This window comes from Phodopus roborovskii, unplaced genomic scaffold, assembly GCF_943737965.1.
Source record: "Phodopus roborovskii unplaced genomic scaffold, PHOROB, whole genome shotgun sequence".
In the NCBI taxonomy this organism is placed as follows: domain Eukaryota; kingdom Metazoa; phylum Chordata; class Mammalia; order Rodentia; family Cricetidae; genus Phodopus; species Phodopus roborovskii.
In genome coordinates this window covers 18,926,026-18,949,297 of record NW_026126410.1, presented here as the reverse complement: position 1 = coordinate 18,949,297, position 23,272 = coordinate 18,926,026, and the positions used below count along the sequence as shown (strand labels likewise).

Below are 23,272 nucleotides of genomic sequence, written 5' to 3'. Positions count from 1 at the left end.
GACCCAAAAGATTTTTATAAATTATTATTACAAAATAAAAGCATTTATTATTAAGCAAAGGATTCACCATTCAATATCAGTTCTGCTTTAAAACTACCACAGATATCAAATGGTCTCAATTAACTTAAAATAGGATCTCACTCTGTAGCCCAGGTTAGCCTGGAGTTTATTAAGCAGCTCAGACTGGCCTTGGACTCCTGGTTCAAGTGATCCATCTGTCTAAGCCTCTACAATGCTAGAATTACAGGTATGAGTCCTGTTATCCAGCTATCATTATGTTAGTATGCAAAAAAATATTCCAGCCACATATCTGATAAACTACAGAGATGGTTGTAAGAGTAAATTATTGATTAATAGATAAATGATTGGAAAATGTTTTTTAAAAAACATCTACAACCCTTGTAATTTGTCCTCTTTTCATTTCATTTTCCCCCCGTATAATGCAAATTTTATTTTTACACTCTACCATGTCATTTGCAGTGTGATATATATATCCTTCTTGACTTACCTATACTATCAATTGAACCTTCACATGATTGTAGGGCTGGATACGAACGATATATTCTACTTTTTGAATAAGAAGAATATTTTCTACTTTTTGGCTTCTCTGGAAATGAAAATTAAATTTCCATACATGTAGTATTTTACAAGAGAGAAAAAAGTTCAATGATTATTCTTACCCATCATCAGCGCCTTCTTCTTCTATCCCATCATATATGTCATCGTCTGGTGGTGGAGGGAACATGCCTTCGTTTGGATTAAGAAGGAGACCTTCTATCAGTTTTGCACTTTGGTCAAATACAGGTCACTCTGGTTTTGCCACTAATTCTCCCCTATTTAGGTGCAGTCATCACATTATCCATTTTGGTAGAAAACTTTACAATTTCCCAGCATCACATAGACAGTTAATAATTCAGTTGGTTTATCAATTATTTTGAAGCATTTTAGGATCAAAGCCTTAAGAAAGGAATGAGTGATCATGGACATTCTAGCTTTTTATGTAAAACAAATGGTGAGAATTAATATCAGAGCAAGTAAAGCAGGATAGGAAGTAGAATTAGATATTTATCATGAAAAAACAGAAGTCAGAAGGAGAGATGTCTCAGTGGTTAAGAGCATGGCTGTTCTCGCAGAGGACCTGGGTTCAATTCCCAGTACCCACATGGCAGTTCACAACTGTCTGTAACTCCAGTTCCCAGGGGATCTGACACCTTCATACAGATGTACATGCAAGTAAAACACCAGTGCACATAAAAAAAAGGGTAAGCAAATCATTTCTTTTTTTGTTTTGTTTTTTGAGACAGGGTTTCTCTGTGTAGCTTTGTAGACCAGGCTGGCCTCGAACTCACAGAAATCTATCTGCCTTTGCCTCCCGAGTATGGGATTAAAGGCGTGCACCACCACCACCCAGCTCATTAAAAAAAAAAAAATTTTTTAAATTCAGTTAAGAGTGAGTAGACATTGAAGAAAAGAGCAAGGAAAGAGAAACCTTGATAGAGGGAACCATTATGGGGTTAACGAGAAATCTGGCATTAGAGAACTTCCCAGGAATCCACAGGAATGTCCCCAACCAAGAATCTAAGCAATAGTGGAGAGGCTTCCTCAAATGCCCTTCTTCTATAATGAGAATGATGAAAGAAAAAAAAAAAAAAAGAGAGACCAATAAAGAAAATGAAATGTAACGGAAGGCGACTCTGTAGATTCTACTAGTAATCGTAAGAAACTACAAAAGGAAAGGTCACATTTAATGCATATATAGTAGACTAAAACTCTTTCTTGTTTCATTTGCTATGTTTTGCTCTTAGAAACTTTGCTATATGACAAATATCTACTTAAGTATTTGTTGGCTATCTTCTATGTGCACGAGAATGACCTTGAAATATAACTTTCAAGTGTGAAAATTTGAGTTCTTGATTTTGCTGCCAGGCCTGGGTCTTTAGGCAGCATCATCACAAGGTAGCTATATAGTTTGCCATCTAGATAGGGATAGTTCTGAAAGGAAAGGGTGTGATTTTATATATATGTATGTATACATACATATATATATATATATATATATATATATATATATATATATATATAGCTTGTTTTACATCAATGCCAGTTCCCACATCCTCCCGTCCTCCCCTGTTTCCCCCACCAACACTCTTCCCATCCCCTACTACTCCCCAGGGAGGGTGAGGCCTTCCATGGGCATCTTCAAAGTCTGTCATATCATTTGGAGCAGGGCCCAGGCCCTCATCCATGTGTCTAAGCTGAGGGAGTATCCCTCTATGTGGAATGGGCTCCAAAAGTCCATTTGTGTATTAGGGAATAATACTGATCCACTACCAGAGGCCCCATAGACTGCCCAGTCCTCCTGACTAACACCACATTCAGGGAATCTGGGTTTGTCCTATGCTGGTTTCAGACTGGAGTCCATGAGCTCCCCCTTGTTCAGGTCAGTGGTTTCTATGGGTTTCTCCAGTCCGGTTTTTATCCCTTTGCTCATCACTTCTCCCTCTCTGCAACTGGATTCCAGGAGTTCGGCTAGATTTTAGCTGTGGGTGTCTGCTTCTGCTTCCATCAGTTACTGGATGAAGGCTCTAGGATGGCATATAAGGTAGTCGTCAATTTCATTATCGGGAAAGGGCATTTAAGGTAGCCTCTCCACTATTGCTTAGATTGTTAGTTGGGCTCATCCTTGTAGATCTCTGGACATTTACCTAGTGCCAGATTTCTCTTCAAACCTATAATGGTATTATGGTATCTTTTTTCTTGCTCTCCTCTGTTCTTCCCCTGACTCAATCTTCCTGCTCCATCATGCCCACCTCTCCCCTCTTCTTCTCCATAACTCCCTCTCCATTCCCCCATGCTCCCAATTTGCTTGGGTGATCTTGTCCCCTTTCCCATCTCCAGGGGACCATGTATGTCTCTCTTAAGGTCCTCCTTGTTTCCTAACTTTTCTGGCGGTTTGGATTGTATGCTGGTAATCCTTTGCTCTATGTATAAAAAACATATATGAGTAAGTACATACCGTGTTGTCTTTTTGTGACTGGGTTACCTCACTTGGGAGGTGTTTATTCTTAACTGTGTTTAGACAGTCTGCAGAAAGCAAGACTATCCCAGGGACACTGGAAGTGGAGTCACACTAGGATCCTCTGCAAATCCAGGAGATAGATGTGACTGCCTCACAGTCACTTGGTGACCAGGGCTAGAATCTGGGTAGTAGTCTCCCAGTCAGATATTTTCTCCCATTAAAATCCCATTAAGTCTTTCATTCCTCGGTTTTATACAGATACATAAAATCATGTATGTATATATGACAAGAAAGCAGAAGAAAACTGTCTAGAGGAACAAAGGTGACTAAGGGGTGGGAAGAGGAAGGAGAGGAAAGGAAAAGGTCAGGGGAAATATGATAAAATTCATTATATACTTGCACAAAAATGTTCTACAGAAATCAGTACCATGTGCAATGGCTATAACCCAACAAAATTATATTTGAAATCCTTAATGTATAGAAATGTAAAAACATCCCTCTTGCTGTTAGCCACCTGGTGTTTTGTCATTAACATACTCAAACATTTTCAAGACTGCAAACATAGAAAGTGGGTGTCTTACCTCCACTTCCGCTCTGACTGTGGCTAAAAACAAAACAGAAATAATAAATTTATGAATTATTTAGTTTTCAATAAGAAAAATTCAAACACTGAGAAGTCTATAAAAAGTTAACATTCTATTTAAAACTAGGATGAAATATATGAAGAGCAGGAAGACCATTCATTGTAGTAGACACATCATGACAAGGGAACATAATACAGCCAATACACAACCAGCAAGAACCAATAAGTTATAGTACTATGGTTCACAACAATTATGCTGCTTGCTTTTAAAAAACTTCCCATGAAGCAATTTTCAGTAATTACACATTATATTTATAATTACTTTAAAAACTACTCTGTGTTATTTTAGGAGTCATTAGGACAATTATCATTGCATTCAATTCAACTCTTTTGAGCATCTTAGAACCACAGTTTCTAACTCTTAACCTAATATCATTACACTGTGTTTTAAGAAAAAAAAAATATTTAAGTTGTGACTTTGATGGGACTTTTATGAGGTGTGGCCCCTACCTCTCTAAACCCAGACTGCCTTTGTTTTTTCTTAATTCTGTAATACTTAGAACTATTTTCTGTTGTAGCTTTTATAGTTATGTGTTCCACCCTGTATCTTCCTGTGTAAGTTGTATGAGAGCCAAGTGTGGGCACTGGAAAAATTTAGACATTGTCTATTTGTTCAATTCTGCCATCTTGCAGGAAAGAATCCAGTACTTCAAGCATTTAGCCCCTTTTGAACCTAGCTACACTCCAACCCCATTTTGGCCTTTGGGTAAAGTGCCAGCAACAGGAATAAGTTTGATATTATCAGCTTATAGGGCAACTATATACTGGTACCCAATTTTAACACTCCTTTTACAAATCAGTAGGAGGGATTAGTCTGATGCATATCTTTGGTTAACTTAGAAATAAAAGCATACTGTTGTCAATGGAACTTTGTAGAAAGGCATGGTACATCATACTCTAGAAATTGATTTGTGAAGTGGGCACATCCTCTCTACTTGTCATCTTCATATGTATTTTCTCTTCTGCTTCCATGCATGAGGGAAACCTTAGAATTAATTGCATTCTGGATGGCTGTTGTCCCTGGTGAATATGTTTCCACATGGAGATTCTCACACCCAATGCCTTAGGAATGTCATGTGCTAGGAGCAGAGCTATCACTTGCTCAAATTATTTATATTTGTATGTTGTGTATGCCCTTGGCTTGATCTCAGACTTGGACCTATAGAACATGAGTTACTTAAACATTTCCTCTTTATAGGTCAAAGGTCTTGAGTATTTCAGTCTAGTCATGAGAATCTAATAAACAGGCATGTGGGAAAAGATAGTCATCTTTGTTTCCTTCTCCAAACACAATGTTTTGGTTTTGTTCCTCTGCTCCACAAAAGTGTGCTTATTTTTCTAGGAGGAAACTCCACACCAATGTAGTGAAGTAAATCAATACTGCAAAGTGGACCTTTAGTCAATATCTAGGGATCACAGAGGATTGAGGTTTGGCTTTTAAGGAATATACTGGAGTTGGAGTGGAAGCCATTCCTTTTCCTGTTATATTTTCAAGCAATGACAGGAAATGCATTTAGTCTTAGAGTTTTAAGGGTGAAATAAAGGGAGTTATACTTCACATTTCCTATTTCACAGTTTCCCAAATCATACTAGTTTAGGCATGTTCTAACTTTAAGTCATAATAAATGTTATAGAAGTGCTTTGTAGCAGACAACACATCTATCACAATTATACAGTCCATTATATTTCAAGTAACACGATATGTGTAGCCAACAAGTGAATAAAAGACAATGGAGTTTCACCTGGTCTTCCACACAAACTAGGGTGATTTAGTTTAGTGATTGAGAGCACTAGGTGACATGGAAGGTAAAATTGTGGAATCTTGAAATACATGCTATCTGGCAAGGGGATGGTGATCTGTTTACAGTCTGTGTGCCACACACCTGTTAGGAGCATCCTGCTCAGCCACATCATCATAAACTTCTTGGTCATCTTCAACAAGTCTTGATGGAACAGCATTGAGAGTGTTCTGTTTCCGTTTCAGAGAATCATAGTCAATCTCAACAGCAGTTGTTTTAATGTAACCATCTACCAAAAGAGAAAAGAGGTCCAGATAATTGGAGCTTAAACATGTCAGAGTTATAATTGAAGTATTAATTGTTCATCTGCTCTTGGATATTTCTCTTTAGGGCTGGGAATGGAGCCTCACATGCCAAAACTCTGGATTTGGTTCCATGCATGCGCACACACACATACAACCAAAGACTTCATTAAACATTAAAAAGGTGTCTTTGCTTGCAATCTTGAAGTGCAGACCCTTCTGTGTAGCCACAGGTTTTATGCACTCCATCAGAGAATTACTCTGTGGTACTTTTAAGTGGATCAAGAATCAATTTGAAGATCCCAAAGTGATTTACATGACACATTTCTTCTAATAGAAATGGCAAATAGAATGACATTTGTAAAATTTTACATTGCTCCCCACTAAAAAGAACTACATTTTCCATTTTAGATTTTTTTTCTCTCTCTAATTACTCAGTAGCAAATTCCTAATATGGGGCATGTAGGTCTAGAAGGAACACATGGCTAGGCAGATCATAGACTCTAGGGGAAAACATACTACTATTATTTTTGACAAATAGGTGTAGTATTACCCCCATAGATTAAGGCATCTTGCAACTGTCATCAGAGAAGCTTCTGTTTGCAGACACTCATCAATGCACAGATCCACAACAGGCAAAAATGTAGAGAGTAAGAGACCACAGAATGCCCCGTCTTACATGGAAGGTACTTGAGACACTCCTGCCTCTAAAGGCTCAGGGATATTGCAGAAGAGGGGCAGAAAGAGAATAAGAGGCAGAAGTGGTGAATGAGTACCAGGGTACTGTCCTCTGGACACAGCAGGGCAGCAGTTATGACAGTACAGTATTCACAAAACCTTTCAAGACCTAGCCAGATCAAATCCCAGCATGAAAGGGGAGTTGGGCAAGAAGTTCCACCCCTTAACCAAGAAGTGACTGGTCATTGTTAGTTGTTGGAAAAGGAAAAGGCAGTTTGCTCTAAGGTATAGCCTATGGTATAGACCACACTCCAGTGAAAGGACGCACATCCAAGAATATTTGGAGAGAATAAATTGGTATTTGTGGGAAAAAGAAAAAGGAAAAAAATTAACACAAAGTTGGTTGAAAAGGAAAGAGAGGTTGAATCTGGGAAGTGTTTGGGGAGGGAAGGTGACTATGATAAAAATATGTTACATGAAATCTCAAAGAACTAGGTAAAAAATAATAAACAATAGAAGGAGAGGAGGAGAGAGGAAGGGAGGAGAGAGGGAGGAGAAAAAGACAAGCCCTTGAAGAAGCCTTGAAGCTTGGCAAAGGCACTCACATGACCCCCTGGCAGTTCTCCCCAGCCATTTTCCTTCTGGATTGTCTGTGATGCGGATTATTTCAATGTCCTCCCCTTGCTTGAAGCTCAGTTCATTCTTCCCCCCTTTGACATCACAGCACGCTTTTGCATGATGGATGACTTGAATGGGGCCTGTTAGCTACAAGGAGAGGCAAAAGTATAACAGAAAACCATTAAGGAATATAATTTTGAATGACAATAATCTCACAACTGTCATTCATGGTGAGTGCTCTTATTCAAAGAGTTGGGGAAAATCGCAGAGGTGAAGCAAGGCCAACAAAGAACAGGAAAGCATGTGTTTGTGGTTCATGAGAGAGTGGCAGGGATCTGCTGCACAGAAGCACCCTGGAAAAACCATCTAATAAAAGGGCACCATGTAGGTACTAATGTACACTAGCCCTCCCGCCTTTCCTTCCTGCCTGCCTGCCTTTCCCTTGTTAAATACAAAGCTGTAGTAAATTCTACCTGCTACAAATAAGATAGCATTTTATAAATAGCTTCAAAAATAGTAAACAAATACTAGGCCAAGTTTTCATAACTAATATTATGGATAACATGATGACTTATTAATAGGAAGTTAATATATGTTAAGGCATTAGTCTTCATATCTGAATTTCTTTTCCTAAACTGGCATCTTCAATAGGGTGTCTTCCATCTTTTGATAAGTAAATATGGATTGTGATATTTTTGGAAGAAACTATTTATTGAATCTGTGTTGTCCTGAATTGTGTGACATGTTAATTATGTACCATCAAAACTATTTTTTAAGCTTAGGTTGATATCCAGCAACGGCATCAATTCTGTTTTATTAGTAAGAGTAGACTCAAGTAGAAAGGCTTTGGGCTGAGCTGGATTTGCTATAGTTGGCCACTGTCTGTAACCTGAATGTTTGAATTATGATCTTCTGCTGCATGTGAACGATCTGTAACCAATGTATGAATTACAGATTTTCAGCAGATGCACTGGGCTCGAATGCGCTGGGTTCAGAATTGTGAACTGGTTACTTGCTGCCATTTTCTTACTATATCAGTAAGATACATATCACCATGTCAGTGTTTGAACAGAATTTCTTGATAATGTAGAATTTGTTTTTGCAGTCAATAAACATTGATATGCAAAAAAAAGAAAAATCTAAGTTGAATTATGATATGCTATGATTCTGATGCAGTCTCACATTTTACAAACCCCAGTGTCTATACAGCTGGGTGTAGTATATAGCTTGTAAGGTCCCAGACTTGACAAACTCTTGAGTTCCTACCTTCTGATATGACTTCTACATTCTGTTTTAGTTATTAACAATATTATTTGAATGAATGTGTAAAACAATGTATTGCTTCTTTTCCCAAACTAATCTCAAATCTTTGAAAACTATGAACAATCTCTCATGAAAAGTACTCTCTCTATATACTCATGTATTAAATTCATTTTTACTTGAAGAATATAGGTCTTGGTGGTCACAAATTCTGCCTAAGTGAAATGTTTTAGTTTTCAAATTGCAATAATAACTTGTACATAAAAAAGTGTTTTTCTCCATAATTTGTGGAAACCCATAGTAGATACAGTGTTTATATAATGTTTCACTTAATCCCATAACAAACTATAGAAAAATGACACTTAATTTTACTCTAAAGACTAAGAATCTGAATCTCGGAGGAAATAAAGTCCAGGAACACAGAACTTGTATGCACAGCTGGGATTGGAATCTCCATCTATCCAAATGACTCCAAGTTGGATGTTTTCCTTGCATCATGCTGTTGAACTTTGTTTAACATAATAAATGTACCGGGAAGTTATTCATGAGTCATATTTTGTAATTCCTTGTATTAAATCCTCTAGAGAAATAAATATGTAAATGAAACAACATGAATTCCTTTAAAAGTAAAGACTAGTTTTGTAATTCAGATCATCACTCCAAATACTTCTGAGGCAACAGAACATATCAGGTGGGTTAGGTCATCAAATATGTTATAGCTAAGTCAGTTCAACCTGTGCTTGTAGCACAGTGGTAGTAGCAATAGAGGTGACAAAATGACTAAAACTAAGAGAAGATAAAGGTCAGAAATTGAAACATTTAAAGACAGGCCAGAGACAGCAGGTCTTAGAAATCAGCAAGTACAAGTCTTAAAGGTATAGCTCAGATCCAGATACCGTCATCTCTAGTATCTCAAAGGAATTGTGCTTCACCCAGCAACACTCTTCCCATTGCTCCACTATGTGACATTCCAGACGCAAGGCATACAATGATGATGTATTCACTTCCTCAGTCAACATAAAATCCGTGGGTACCCACCAATTAGAGTTAAATTTTATTTGGATTTTTTAAATCCTGTTTCATTTTTGGTGACAGAGCTAAGGTAGTGTATCAAACAAAAAAGCGTTGTTTCAAAAACGATTAAAAAAAAAACCTCTCCAACTTCATAAATTTTTGCAATTTTATATTAAAAAGGTTCAAAATAATGCCACTCCTCTTCAGCAAGCAAGCTTTTACCTTAAATTTCTTCTTTAATTCTTGTTCTTTCTTCTCTTTTTCTTTCTGTTCCTTCCGTTCCAGCTCTAACCTCTTCTTTTCCTCCTTTTCCCGTTTCTTGTCTCTTTCTCTGGTTGATTCTCTGTGAATAGAAAGTGTTAAGTTGGGGTTCCAATGTGCAGGTGTCCATAGGTAAGTAACTACTCTTCAGAGAGGTGTCTACCTGCTACAGAAGGTATCTGAAGAAGAGATGGAGGCAAGAAGCTCAAGATGTGAAAATTCTGCAAGTGTGAAATGGTTTGTACAGACAGAAGAAGGCCCATGATGACAGATACCTTTTCTGGAAGCCCCAGCTCCTTCCCCCTGCAATGCACACCACAAAGAAAAAGCCCCTCCCCTCATCTTCATGGCCTGTTGGCATTTCTCCCTCTCACTTCCATGGGCATGCATGAGCACGTGCTCCCAAACACTTGTATTAATTTTGATGGAGAGATTAGTTAGAAGTGGTTGAATAATTAGGTGGAGAAAATTAAGATACCTGAGCTCAACATTTGATTAAATAATATTACTTCTATTTTCACACAGTTTCCAAGAAATTTCTCAGTCTATTTTGAACTCTATTATAGGGTTGTGGAGTCATTTTTCTTGTCTATCCAACATACTAGAACGTGGGCATTATGGTGCTAGCCACAGCCCTCAGCAACTGGGTGTCTGAGTGAATAAGGTATAATACACAGTGAATTCACTTCCTCAGGATACTGAGAGGGAGAAATATAGATTCTTGAATATAGTCCCTGACTGTTTTTTCAAGTAGCTTGCCATCTCGCATGACAGTTTGTCACCAGAGTTGTGTAGAATCCTTGGAGAAGTAAACCAATTTTAGTCCTTTGTAGTGAAATAAGGGATGTCATTACAGGCCAAAAATTTGTGTGCATAAAGGCTTTTCTTCCCAGTGCTTTTGCACGCCCATACTCCCTCTTACAAAGCATTCATTTTAGAAGAAAATTATTATGGTAACAAATACGGTGCATACATGTCTTCATATGTTTCTCCTTCACTCTCTTGATCCTATCAAGAAAAACAGTTGATTATTAACTGAGATTATTCCAAAAGGTCATACATGTATTTCATTGACAACTTATTCTTTAAAAGAATGGGTTGTAAATTTATATAATTTGACCCTATACTGGCTTATTTGAAATTTCTTCCTTCCTTCCTCCCTCCCTTCCTCCCTCTCTCTTTCTCTTCCTTTCTCTTTCTTTCTTTCTTTCTTTCTTTCTTTCTTTCTTTCTGCCTTCCTTCCTTTCATTCTTCCTTCCATTCATTCATTTTCTCTCTTTCTTTCTTCTTTTTCACCTCTCTTTCTCATATTCTCCCCTTTTGAAATTGTGAGATACTTAGGAACAAGCAAAGGAGATTTCATTCTCTGTCTTGTTCAGTCATTAGCTGTGCAGCCAGTGGTAAGTTCAGTACTATACTACCCTGAGTCAGCATACTGACTGGCATATATGTTTCAAGCATCTCAATTAAGAAAGGTTAGAGATGGAAAAAATACCATTGATACTTGTAAAACTTTTTATTTGTCTGTTTATCACAATAGAATGTAAGTCATAATAAAATGTTCCAATTTTAGCAATAGGAAAAGAGAAATAAAAATATCTGACCTCTTCTAGAATTCCAGGACCTACAGGATTAAAAGAAAATACACTGTCATTATAAAGTACTTCAATATGTAATCATTGGGTAAAATAATACTCACAAAATCAGTTCAAAGAATACATAACTTATGCTTTAAAGCATAAAACATGTGTCTTGGGTAATTGGTATTTTTAACACGTGTAATTTAATTATAAATTATTTTGTTAACTTTCAGTTTTCAAAAGATCATGCAAAAATCAAAGACAGTTATGCTATCTTTTATTGCTTTGTATAACTCATCATACATTTGATGCATGTACTTGTGTGAAATGTACAACAGGAATGAGCCACCTTTTTGGCTCATTCTTTCTCAAGGATTTGCTTTCATGTATCAAACAAATCAAGGTGATTAAACTAAAAAAGACTATTAGAGTTTAGTGTATCTAGCAGATATCAAGACACTATCAAATATTATAATTAATAAGACAATATTAAACACAATAGTAAAACACAGATGGGACAAGGGGATTGAAAATAGAACTCAGGCACTGTGCTGGATTGGTTTATGTCAACTTGATACAGACTAGAGTCATTTGAGAGGAGGGAACCTCAATTAAGGAAACACTTTCACTGGCTGGTGGTGGCACACACCTTTAATGTCAGCACTCAGGAGGCGGAAGCAAGTGGCTCTCTGAGTTCAAGGCCAGCCTGGTTTACAGAGTGAGTTCCAGGACAGCCAAGACTGTTTCACAGAGAAACTCTGTCTTGAAAAAAACAAATAATAACAACAAAAATGCCTCCGTAAGATCAGGCTGTAGGCAAGCTTGTAGGATATTTTCTTAATTGGTGATTGGTGGGGGAGGGCCAGTCCATTGTGGGTAGTACCATCACTGACTGGACTGATGGTCGTGGGTTCTATAAGAAATCAAGCTGAGCAAGTTGTGATAAGCAAGCTGGTAAACATTCTCTCAGGGCCTCTGCATCAGCCCCTGCCTCCAGGTTCCAGCCTTACTTGAGTCCTGTCTTGACTTCTTTTGATGATGCACTGTGATAAACTGAATAAACTCCTATCTAAGCTTTTATGGTCATGGCATTTCTTCATGGCAGGGACTAAGAAACATTTATACATGGTCATATATTATATGTACACATATACTTGTATTCATATATAGCTGATATACTGTAGGGGTTCACTATAAAATAATGAGAAGAGAATGGGTTATTTTGAGTTTGGAATGGAGAACACTGGCACTATATGTGAGGTAAATTTTCTAGTTTTCTACTAAGTTTTCAAAGACCAAAACAGAAGGGATGAAGTTTATAGGGAAAAAAAAAGAAAAAAAAAAAAAAGAAAAAAAAAAAAGGAGCTCTTTTATTTCCTAGGAGTTAATACTTTTTTGAAAAGTTAAAAAGAATAATGTCCAAGGCAAAAATTAATGAATTTGATAAAATGTATTTGTTCTGGAGGAAGGACAGCATTGGCTAAGTCAATAGGCAATAGAGAGAAAGGAAGAAGTTCTTGGTTGACATGGATTAATATCTGGGTTATAAATGGACACCTGCAAGTCAACCAGGAGAAGACACATCCCCATGGGAAAGAAGACATCTAACAGGAGAGAAGATTACAATATCACATAACTAAAGTCGACTCTCAAACTCAAGAGTGGAAAAGAGAATTCTGAAATGAAAACCAATATGAATTAGCCGGGGGGGAGGAGAGGCATCGTCTTCAGTGATGAAGCAATGCTCGTACTCACATAGCTGGTACTTGCTAAATTCAGTGGGTTACAAACAAAACAAAAATAACATGAAATGGAAGGGCAAGTCATGCTGGGGAAGTGGTGTGGACAAGGGTGAGCGTGAGATAAGAAAGGATAGGAGGGTGAGTGTGATCAAAATGTGCTATGTAAGTGTATAGCAATATCACAGCACAAGCTCAATAAAAATAAAAAGTATAACAATTAAAATGAGATCTAATGTTATACCCTGCAATTAGGAAAAGAACAGAAAGCTTAATGACACTAGCTGATGGTAAAATGTGGGCATGTTGCCACATTCATGGCCTGTTGTTGATTGTGTAAACAGGGCATCAATTCTGAATAGCATTCTAGTCCTGCTCAACAAAGTAAATACCCTGTAGCTCATAACCAGTCATTCCACCACCATTTCTCTTAGAAAAGGCTTCTCTGAGGTCCACATGGGATGAGCTTACAGAGGAGCCCTGCAGTCCTTATAGTTCCGGTGTACTGTGTAGTTCTTGAAGGGACTCTGGCCAGCTTGACTGTGGTAAGCCTGGCTCTGGCAGGGAATCCTCTGCTTGTTAAAAACTGTTAGATTATATTTCTAAAGCTAGCCACCAAAGTCTATTCCTGCATTCACTTCCTTCTCCTGGGGCTACCAAAGTCTAGCAATCAGAAGCCTGCTTTAGTTCACCTAATTAACATGTCCAATTAAAATTAAACACCTCATCGTAACTCAGGGTTTCCCCCTTAACCTGTATAAACCTCCATTTTCCTATGTGCCACATCTGTCTTCTCTCTATCCAGAGTCAGTCCTTTGTCCCTCCAGTACAAATACCCCCCCTTTCCCCTGACTCCTTCCTCTGCTTCCTCATCCCCCATCTCCTTTACCGCCATACCCTATCCTCTTCTAACACAGACCTCCCCTTCTTCTCTTAAAAATGACACCTGCAAGGTCATTTGCTGCTGTTTTTCTGCCCAAGTCAGAAAGCAGCCACTTTAACTTTTCTTCCCCACTTAATAAAGGATCTCTCTGTGAAAGCAGATGTTTGGGTGTGGTTTGTGCCTCATCCAGGGTCTGGGAGGAAGCCCCCACTGTGCAAGGGTCCCCCTACTACTTATTGATAACAGACTAAATGTGTACACAGTAATGAGGGTGGGGCTGGGAAAATCCTTATGCTGAGTGTTCTCAAAAAGAAAATCCTGTAGCATTCTTTTTATATAAATTGCACATATACATACACACAAACAGATATATGAGAAGAGCATGCACAAACACACTCTTAAGTATTTTAGGATGTTTGTTATAGTGAGGAAAGCAGGTAAGGAATCGTAAGAATTCTAGGGAATAAGTAAAACAAGGGATCCTATATAGATCAATGATGGCAATGCCATTAATGATGACATGACATGCAACTAATTCAAACATGTAGCTCAGATTTTTTTTTTTAAAGTTACCGCTTACCATCAGAGTGCGTGACACTGTCTTGACTTTCTTCATTTATAGTATTTCTGAAAACAAGAAAAAAATGTGAGAATAAAGTAGGCAATTTTGTTCACTTTAAAATGAAAATATACATGAATGCATGCATGTAATAGCGATCAATGAAAAGAGAAGCCATGAATTTGAAAGAGAGCAAGGAAGGTTGTATAGGAAGGTTCGGGGGGGGGTGGGGGAAGGGGTAAATGACTCAATTAGAGAACTGTCTCAAACGTAAAAAAATACAAAAAAGGAAAATTATTGAATTATTGTTTTCTCATTAATATTTGCTCTGACTTAAAATCCACACATACTGGAGTAGGTGTTAATCTCATGTCTATGCTACTATTGTGGTTTTTTAAAAAAGGATTATTGAGAAGCTCAAGTTCAGCAAAGCATTTCTTACCCTAGAAAACGTTATTTGCCCACATATACTCAATTTAATGCCATTTTATAGAGGTCTGAGTTTATGCTATATGTCATATTAAAGTAATAAGTATGTAATAGTGACCACAATAGCAGTGATAGTGGAGAATAAAATGAACACAGACGAGGATAAGAAATAGGTGAAAATGTCCTGAAAAAAACAAGTCCAATTGCCACAACTGCTCAGTGTTCAAGGCATAGAGGAAAACAATGGAGCTAGTCACGACCAACGACACAGACAACTGAGCAGAGGGAGGAGGCAAAGGAGGAGAAACAGAAGGACCCTTATCAGTGGTGATAAGTCCATGGGAGCAGCCCTTCACCACAGTTCTTTGTTTTCATGCCATAGCCTGAAGAACTAAATGAAGTTCATTTAACATTAAACCTGTCATGTTAGAAAGCCATTAGGGCAGGGTGGGACCTTAGATCAGTGACAGGGTGCATTGCCTAGTGTGTGTGAGACCCTGGTTCAATCCCCAGGTTGGTAAAACCAAGGAAGCAAGCAAGAAAGCCAACAAACAAAACCTCCAGGGGTTCTGTATCCTAACATTTAAAGATGTAAAATTGTTTTTTATGCTGTATCCACTCTTCATAAGTTTAGCTTTTAGCTTTTTATTGCTGGATCTTATTTTGGAAGGAAGAGGTGATCTAAGTGAATCATAAAACTGTTTCATACCCACCCTCATCAGGAATGAACCCCTCACTCTGGAACATGTCTTTCTATACTTAACCTACAAGAAATGTCAAAACTATGACTCGCCCAAGCCAAAACTTTCCAAATGGAGTTAGGTAAGGCTATTTGACGATGGTCTACTGATGAGCCAAGTTTCAAGTTCTGGAAAATTGGAAGCACTTGTACTTAATTACAAAATTGTGCTGGTACATTTTTATTCAAAACAATCCCTTCTACTAACTAGAGCTACTTGGGGGGAAGAACACTTTGCCCTTTCCTCTTCTAACCTTAGTCACTTCCCATTCTTTATTATTTCTCATTACCTCACTTTCCTGTCTTATTACTATTTATAGCCACAGGATTGGATTTGTATATAAAAACTCAACCACTGGTTCTGTTTCCATCTGAAGGGCCAGTTATGCTGCTACACTTCCAATTCATTTTAAAATGGTACTAAGAAATGTGCTGCAGCGAAAAACACTGATCCGAACATTAATAATGAAATCTCAATGTCACGATCCGTTTCACTTGAGTCTGAGTAAAACAGGAAGAAAATGTAATGAGCTGTATGTATTCTGACCACTAGGTGGGGAAACAATGCAATTTAAAATACATATAACTTTGTCTTCATGATCTTTGGTTCCTTTTTACATCCAGACCTTTCACACTTATAAGATAAATTGACCTGAATGACATGATTACAAGTCACTCCTGGGGATAACTTCAGAAGCAAGTAGAACAGGTCCCACCCACATAATCAAAGTCCACATCTCCCCAGATTCCTCCCTTGACTCCACTGGAGTTCCTACTGTGCACTCAGGGAGAGTTCTAACCTTGTCAGTCACTTAGCCCATCCCTCACTAGACTGAAGTTGAGGAAAACTCTCCTCCAGGAATCTTCCCTGTCTACAATACTTTTTTCCTTTTTACTGACTGCTTCTTATCACCAAAGAAAAACATGTTATTTCCATATAAGCTCAATAACATCCTTACTACTTAGTATACTTGAGACCAGCCTAGGTTCTAGTTACATGAATTCCTGCCTCCAAGTACAGAAACAGAAACAAAAATCTTTCCCATGCCAGTTATTGTGAGTGAGTGAGCCAGCAAGCCATGTTCCTCCATAGTTCCTGCCTTCAGGTTCCTGTCCTGAGTTCCTGCCCTTATTTCCTTTCACGATGGAGTGTGACCTGGAAGGACAAGATGAAATAAGTCCTTTCCTCCTTCCAGATGCTTTTAGTTAGTGTTCCAGTTCAGCAATAGGATGGAGGTAGAACAATGCCTCTGCAGCCTCACCTTTCACCCCTTGAAAACCGTATCATCAGGTACACTTGCTTTTTCCTAACTCCTTCCTGCCTACCAATGCTCTCATTTGGTCTTCAGCAGCATCTGAGGCACTTGTTGCTCACCACCCCCAGTTTTGGCCCCTCAGTACATGCACTTTGTTCTTCTTTCCTCTTTTTCTCCTCTGTCCTTTCCCCCCAGGCAGGCCCAGACCCAGGGTTCTGTCTTTTCTGTTTGCACTCCTTCCTTCTTCCTTCTCTCCTTGCTCAACTTAGTATCCTTATAACTTAAGTATGGAATACAGTCTGATATCTCTCCAGTCTGGTATCTTTACCAGAACTCTGTCTCTGAAACTCTCTATTTTAAACTCTCCAATCACCTCCTCAGTTCCCTCCTTGAACTTTAAATAACACTTGAGGCTTATCAGAGCCATGACATTAAAAAAATACTTTTAGATTTATTCATTGTACTTTTATGTATATGGATGCTTCCCCTGCCTGTGTGTGTGAACGACTGTTGGGTTCCACGGGAATGGATGTTTGTAAGCCACCACGTGGTTGCTGGGAATTGAACCTACTTCCTCTTTAAGAGCAGCAAGGGGTTCTGAATGGCAGTGCAGTTTATTTGGTTCCTAGTCATGACTTACTTCCTCTCCTTCCAAACGACTCACCTGCAGCCTCCTTATGCCATTTGAAAGAATTATTCTCATTCCAGTTTCTAAGACCAAAGGCGTTGGAGCCACCCATAATCCTTACTGTGAGTTTTTTAACTAAATCCAAATTCTTCTGTTGCTCCCCTCAATGTTTCTCCATTGTGCAGACATTTCTTTCCACCTCCACAGAGGGCAGCTCATCTTGGTTAGAATGCCTCACTAGCTTGCCTGCCTTTCTGTAACATTTCGTTAGTTCTGCTGCTGCCCTTGACATTTATTTGCCCATTTACTGAAAGTGACACAAGTCAAAACACCTGGTGGTCCTGTTCTCCAACCTGCAGGAGTTCTCATTTCAGGGTGACAGCTACAGACTGTCACAAGGCATGGAGCCCTAGATGAGCTGTCTGTTCCCATTGCCCGTTCTCTTGCTGCCTCTTGTGTTGCTCTGATAACCTCCTTCCTTAGCCTTTGAACTCTCTAGGCCTCTATTCAGCCTCTCTCCTACCACGGCTTTATACCTAACGCCCATGATTCCTGGAATCTTTGCTACCTTGCGTCTCTGTTTAAAGTTGTAACAATCCTCTGTTTGTAATTACCCATCCCACCCCAAACACACACTAACTCTGCTGTCCCTCTCAGCATTTGACTCTTGCTGGCCCCTAGAGTATCTTTTACCTGTTGGACTGTTCCACTTTCTCTGGTCCTTGCTTCTATATAAAGGCAGGGAGGGATTGCTGTTTTGTGTATGATATTCCCTGAAGTTTAATTGAAAGGCTATAGAGGAGTGACACAGCAAAGACTTGCCGAGTGGATGTTTGAACAGCCTAGGAGATCTTGACATGAGAATGGATTTTGATTAGTGGGAGAACAGTTGCAGAGCAGCACTTGGGAAGCATCATAGACACATTCTGAAACCTGGGTAAGGAAGCAGAGAAACACTGCATCTTCTGTCTGCATCTTACACCTGCATCTTCCTATTCCAAATCCAACCCGTACATCTCACACAAACTCTTGAGCCTGAACATGAGTGTCCATTTTGCTTTTGTTTCCTCTATGCATTTATTTAACTTCCCCTTCCATGGGGGAAATTTTCTAATCTAGATATTTCCTCATTGTGAAATTTACTGATGGGAACTTTAAAACTGTTTATGCTTTCTCTTTTTTGAACAAACAAATTAGCTGTATATATCCTTAGCTTTTCCCACATTTGCCTTTTCCTGAGTATGGCAACAAGCTTCTAGATACTCCAAGCACAGATATTTTTCCAGGTAATGTAAAACACTCAAGCCCCTTTTATTCTTTCTGCTTTTCTTCCAAGTGGTTTTTTGTTTTGTTTTATTAAGTTGGAAGACCATAGATGAGTCACTAAGAGGAGTTTCTTTAAATAAAGCATATTTTATTACTACAGTGGACTTTGTGAATAACTGATGGAAACAATATCACCTCACCTTTAAGAATCCAAGCCCTCTGCCTTTGTGTCTCCTTACAAAGCTGGCATATTAACTAGTATCCAATGATATAGTAATGCCTTTGGATTCCTTCTTCCTTCTACAGCCTGTTTAGGAGCCTTGTCCCAATCCATTCTAGGGATGAGGTTTTTCAAAGAGTTAACACAACAGGATCAGATTTGTTATATTTTAGAAGAATGTGCTGCCAAGGCTGGCCTGTGGCTTATACACAGAAACACATTTTCTCTGCAAATGTACACTGCAGTGAAAGTGGCCTAGCTGATAAAAGTATTTTGCTGTTTGAGACCTTATCAATCATGTGACTGATATGAATGCTTGCTTGCTTTCTAGACTTCTGGTCTTCTGATAGCTGCTAGGCCCAAGAAACCTATGAGACAACTTCTCTGCTCCCTGTGGAAACCGTGCAGTTTCTACCATCTCTGGTCGGCTTCAGCTGGCGGCTGCCGAGTCACCCACTGTGTTTCACAGTTATGCTCTCTGTATGGAAGCCTGTGCTTAGACAGTGCCACCTGCTGGCTGTCCCTTCCCCTTCTTTACCTTAATGAATACTAGTTTCTCATGTACACTGAGTTCTGTGAGTCCTTTTAATGAGTCATTAGATATGTGTGTGGTCTGGAGGACTCTGAAAGCAGTAAATAGAGTGTCAAAGACCCTTCCTTCCCTTAATGTCCTTAATAAAATGATGACTGACCTCCAAGTCTTATCAGTCTTCAGAAGTCACATTTGAGTTATTTGTGAAGGTTTCATACTAAAATTATGCCATACTTAGAGGCTTTACTGAAGCTGGTGTCTGGGATGGAGATATGTAACAGACTTAGGAAGTGTTAGGGTCGTGGGCTCACTGGTGCCCATGCCTGTAATCTAACACTTGAGAGGGGGAGACAATGGGACCTTCCTAAGATCAAAGCCAGCCTGGGCTATGTAGTGAGTTCTAGGCCAGCCAGAGAAGCACAGTGAGGATTTGTCTCAGACAAAACCAAGCAAAAAAAGTAAAATAAAAATAAATACATGAAAAAGAAATTCTGATACATAAATTCAAAAAGTTATATTTACTAGAGGGTAAGGAAAATTAGGAATAAGAAATATTATTTTATGCATATGAAAAAATAATTTATATGGAAATGAAATGTTTAAGAGACTATATACTTGTTACTTTAATTAAGCTAACATTTATTTAGCCTTAATATAGTAGCAAACAGATGTCTTATTTGATAGCAGAATCTCTCAAGATGTTTGAGTTTTCAATGAAACATCTAGAGACGGAAATGCCTGGAGGGGCACAATGTTAATATGCATATGCAGAGCAGCCCACATAGAAGATAAAACACACCAAGCTACTCATGAATCCTTAGTTACTAACTTTAAACTCCTATGGAAGTGTTAAGAAGCAAAAAAATAGTCATGGGTACTCATAATAAATGGGTTTTTAATTTGCTGAAATGTGAAGCACTTAAGGAAGATCTCAATATAATTTTACCCTGTAGATTATGGACAAAAGACCAACTAACTGTTTGGTGTGGGGGGGGGGGCTAAGGTGAAGTCAGCGAATACTATTATAGTGGAATATCACTGTACTGACCACTTTCGTGCCAAACACCCACTAAAGCACCACAGAAGTTTTCCATAGATGTTTTTGCACCCAGACATAAATAATTTGGAAACCCAAGGCAAGATATTGGTGATAAAATTGTAAGACAATCCTTTACTTACTTCAGGTCAAGGGGAGGCTTAATGTTTCTGGGGGGTAGGCTTGGGACTGGCGGTTGTGTTGGATGAGACGCTGGCAGTGGTGGCTGAATGGTTGGATGGGACATTGGAGGTGGTGGCAGGGAAGTTGTTGAGTAAGGTGTCTGACTTTTGCTGGTACCTAAAACGCAAAGGATAGTAAATTAAGACAAATCATCAAATGGTCCAAACATGCAGGGACAATCTTGAATAGAACATTAAAAATGTATATTCCTTGTGGAGTGAATGCTTTAAAATATCTAATATTTTATGTATATTGCCCTTTCTGGGATTTTTATAAACCTTAATTTTGACACTCTTGATTTTGTGAACAATTGTACATCAACTTTATACTACATTCTTCATGAATTTACAAATATACTTTATTTTTTTTCCATTGGATCTGCATTTTCGACCAAAGAGATCTATTCTCATAGACAACACACTTGTTTTGACACGCTCTTTGAACTTTTAACAAATTATATTTTGTTTGAGCTATGTTTTTTTATGTGAAAGCCCATTAAGTCATCCCACAAGTAAATCATATACATTGTTAAAACTATAATATGATATTAAGAGCACTGAAGTATGAATTGCCCATATTCCCACCACCTAACAATGCCTACTAAATTGCTTGTATTTTTGAGCATTTTTATGCAAATGTATGGCATTTGTCAGCTCCAGTATACTGTCTCTGTTCAATTCTTCTAACATGACCCTGTTGCCTTTTATTTTATTTTGAGTTTTGAGACAGGATCTCGTGTAGACCAGGCTGGCCCAGGACTCAAAGAGATTCACTTGTCTTTGAATCCCCTGCTGCCCAAGTGCTAATACAGTTCTCTATTGCTTTTCAATTCTGCAACATCACATTCATCCTGGGATTTCTCTTTGCCAACAATATGTCTCTGATAGTCTAAGAGAATATTCTGTGGTAAAGAGTGTGAACTGAATGCATGGGGTTAAATCCTGGCTTGGATCAATTACTCGCTGGTTACATTTATACGATGTAATAATGATGTATAGGGTTCTGTGACCCAACATATGTTATAGCCCAACATATACAAAACACTGAGGATAGTGTCTGACAAAGAGTAAGTTCAATGTTTTATTTTTCATTTAATAAATATTTGTAGAATGCCTACAAAAATGCCAAGTTCTGTTCTAGGTACGAGGAACCCAACAGGAATAGAACAATTTCGAGGAAGTATATAATAGTTAAATACATTTAATCCATGTAAATTGTTATATAAATTGTGATATGCACAGTGAAAGGGGGAAATACTGTGTAACTGGGTGTTGCTGGCATTCTCTCTGACGTTACAGTTAATGGAACTGGACTGTATAAGCACATATTTTTTTTTCATAGAAATTGAAAGCACCATGCTTCCGTCATTGTTTTCTCATCTTTATTTTGAGAAACTGATAGAGAAGATGCTGGCAATGCAATTTAGACTTAAGAGTGCCTTCTCTAGTTATCAATTATGACCAGTGTAACAAGTGCATTTTTAGTGCTTAGTCAAATATTTATAGTTATTTTCTAACTCAAATATTAATAGTTGTTTTCTAACCCAGCAAAGCACTCATTCACCTCATACACAAGGTAACTTTATTATCTTATGTTTGCTTAATGATTAGCTGAAAATATCAATCAACAATTAGGTGGGTGCTGGACTCACTCACTGATTACAATAAGATTGGCCACCAGGTACAATAACTGGCAATAGGGGATTGGAAGCAAAGATTATTTATTTCGTTATTTGGATGTCATGTGCCCTTTTTCCTTTCTATTGGTAACATTTACTACATTCATATAAACACACAGGCACCAGCTCCCTTCCCCCCTGACTGTCAGTAGCTTTTCATGAGAACTTGTGGTTAAACATGTCTCAGCTACAGCCTAAAATATCCTGCTGCTTAATGGGGGAGTAAGCACAACTGGCTTTGCACCTTCCCTGCTCCCGTTGACTACTCTTTTCCTGTTGCCTAAATCTCCATTTACTTTTCAGGCTTGATATTTTATGCTTTAAGTTGTTTGTTCCACCTAGTTTCATTCAATATGGAGTCTGTGTCTCTTATCTTCCTTGCTTTGTGGTAGTGACTTTTAAGAGGGAAAGAGAATGTCATCTTGGGAAATGTGTTAATTTTTACATCAATTTAAACAGTAGTGTAACTTTTCCATATGTATAGCTATGTTGCTTTTAAAATGCTTAATCCGTTCAATTATTTGTCTATATTTTACATAACATTTGCTTACTCTTATCCATTTATATGATGTCTTTATTAGAAATATTAATCTTAGGGCTAGAGAGATGGCCCGGTGGTTGGCAGTGTGTACTGCTCTTGCAGATGGCTTGCGTCTAGTTCACAGCACCCATCTCAGGACAACTGACAGCTACCTGTACCTCCAGCTCCAGGGGATCGAACAGCCTCTCCTAGACTCTGTTGGAACCTGACTTCACACTTGCATTCATACACATATGCATATACTCACACACACAATTAAAAGTAAAATGTTAAAGAATAGCAATCTTTTTGCTTCTCACATGGACAAATGGAATACAATTCAATTTAGCTCTTGCTCCTGTTTGTTTATATTTTTAAAAATATCTAAAACTCACCTTGACAAAAACACAGCATTCTATCAGTTTGAAAGTATGTAAGGAACTGACTCAAACTGATCAATATCCAATGAGGTACTTTATCTTAACTAATA

General features: G+C 38.2%; 1 protein-coding gene across 3 annotated transcripts in view; it reads right to left on the bottom strand.

Annotated features, from left to right (window-relative positions):
- Fyb1 (FYN binding protein 1) overlaps positions 1-23,272 on the bottom strand; it is a 129,062-nt gene that overhangs the window by 20,537 nt on the left and 85,253 nt on the right. For all 3 annotated transcript variants that reach the window (XM_051182503.1, XM_051182504.1, XM_051182505.1), the window contains exons 3-11: positions 20,545-20,701; positions 14,317-14,363; positions 11,139-11,158; positions 10,508-10,542; positions 9,496-9,616; positions 6,987-7,146; positions 5,546-5,690; positions 3,601-3,623; positions 681-747 (exon numbers count right to left, since the gene is read on the bottom strand). In XM_051182503.1, coding sequence (XP_051038460.1) covers positions 681-747; positions 3,601-3,623; positions 5,546-5,690; positions 6,987-7,146; positions 9,496-9,616; positions 10,508-10,542; positions 11,139-11,158; positions 14,317-14,363; positions 20,545-20,701 — 775 coding nt within the window. The remainder of the gene's footprint in view (positions 1-680; positions 748-3,600; positions 3,624-5,545; positions 5,691-6,986; positions 7,147-9,495; positions 9,617-10,507; positions 10,543-11,138; positions 11,159-14,316; positions 14,364-20,544; positions 20,702-23,272) is intronic.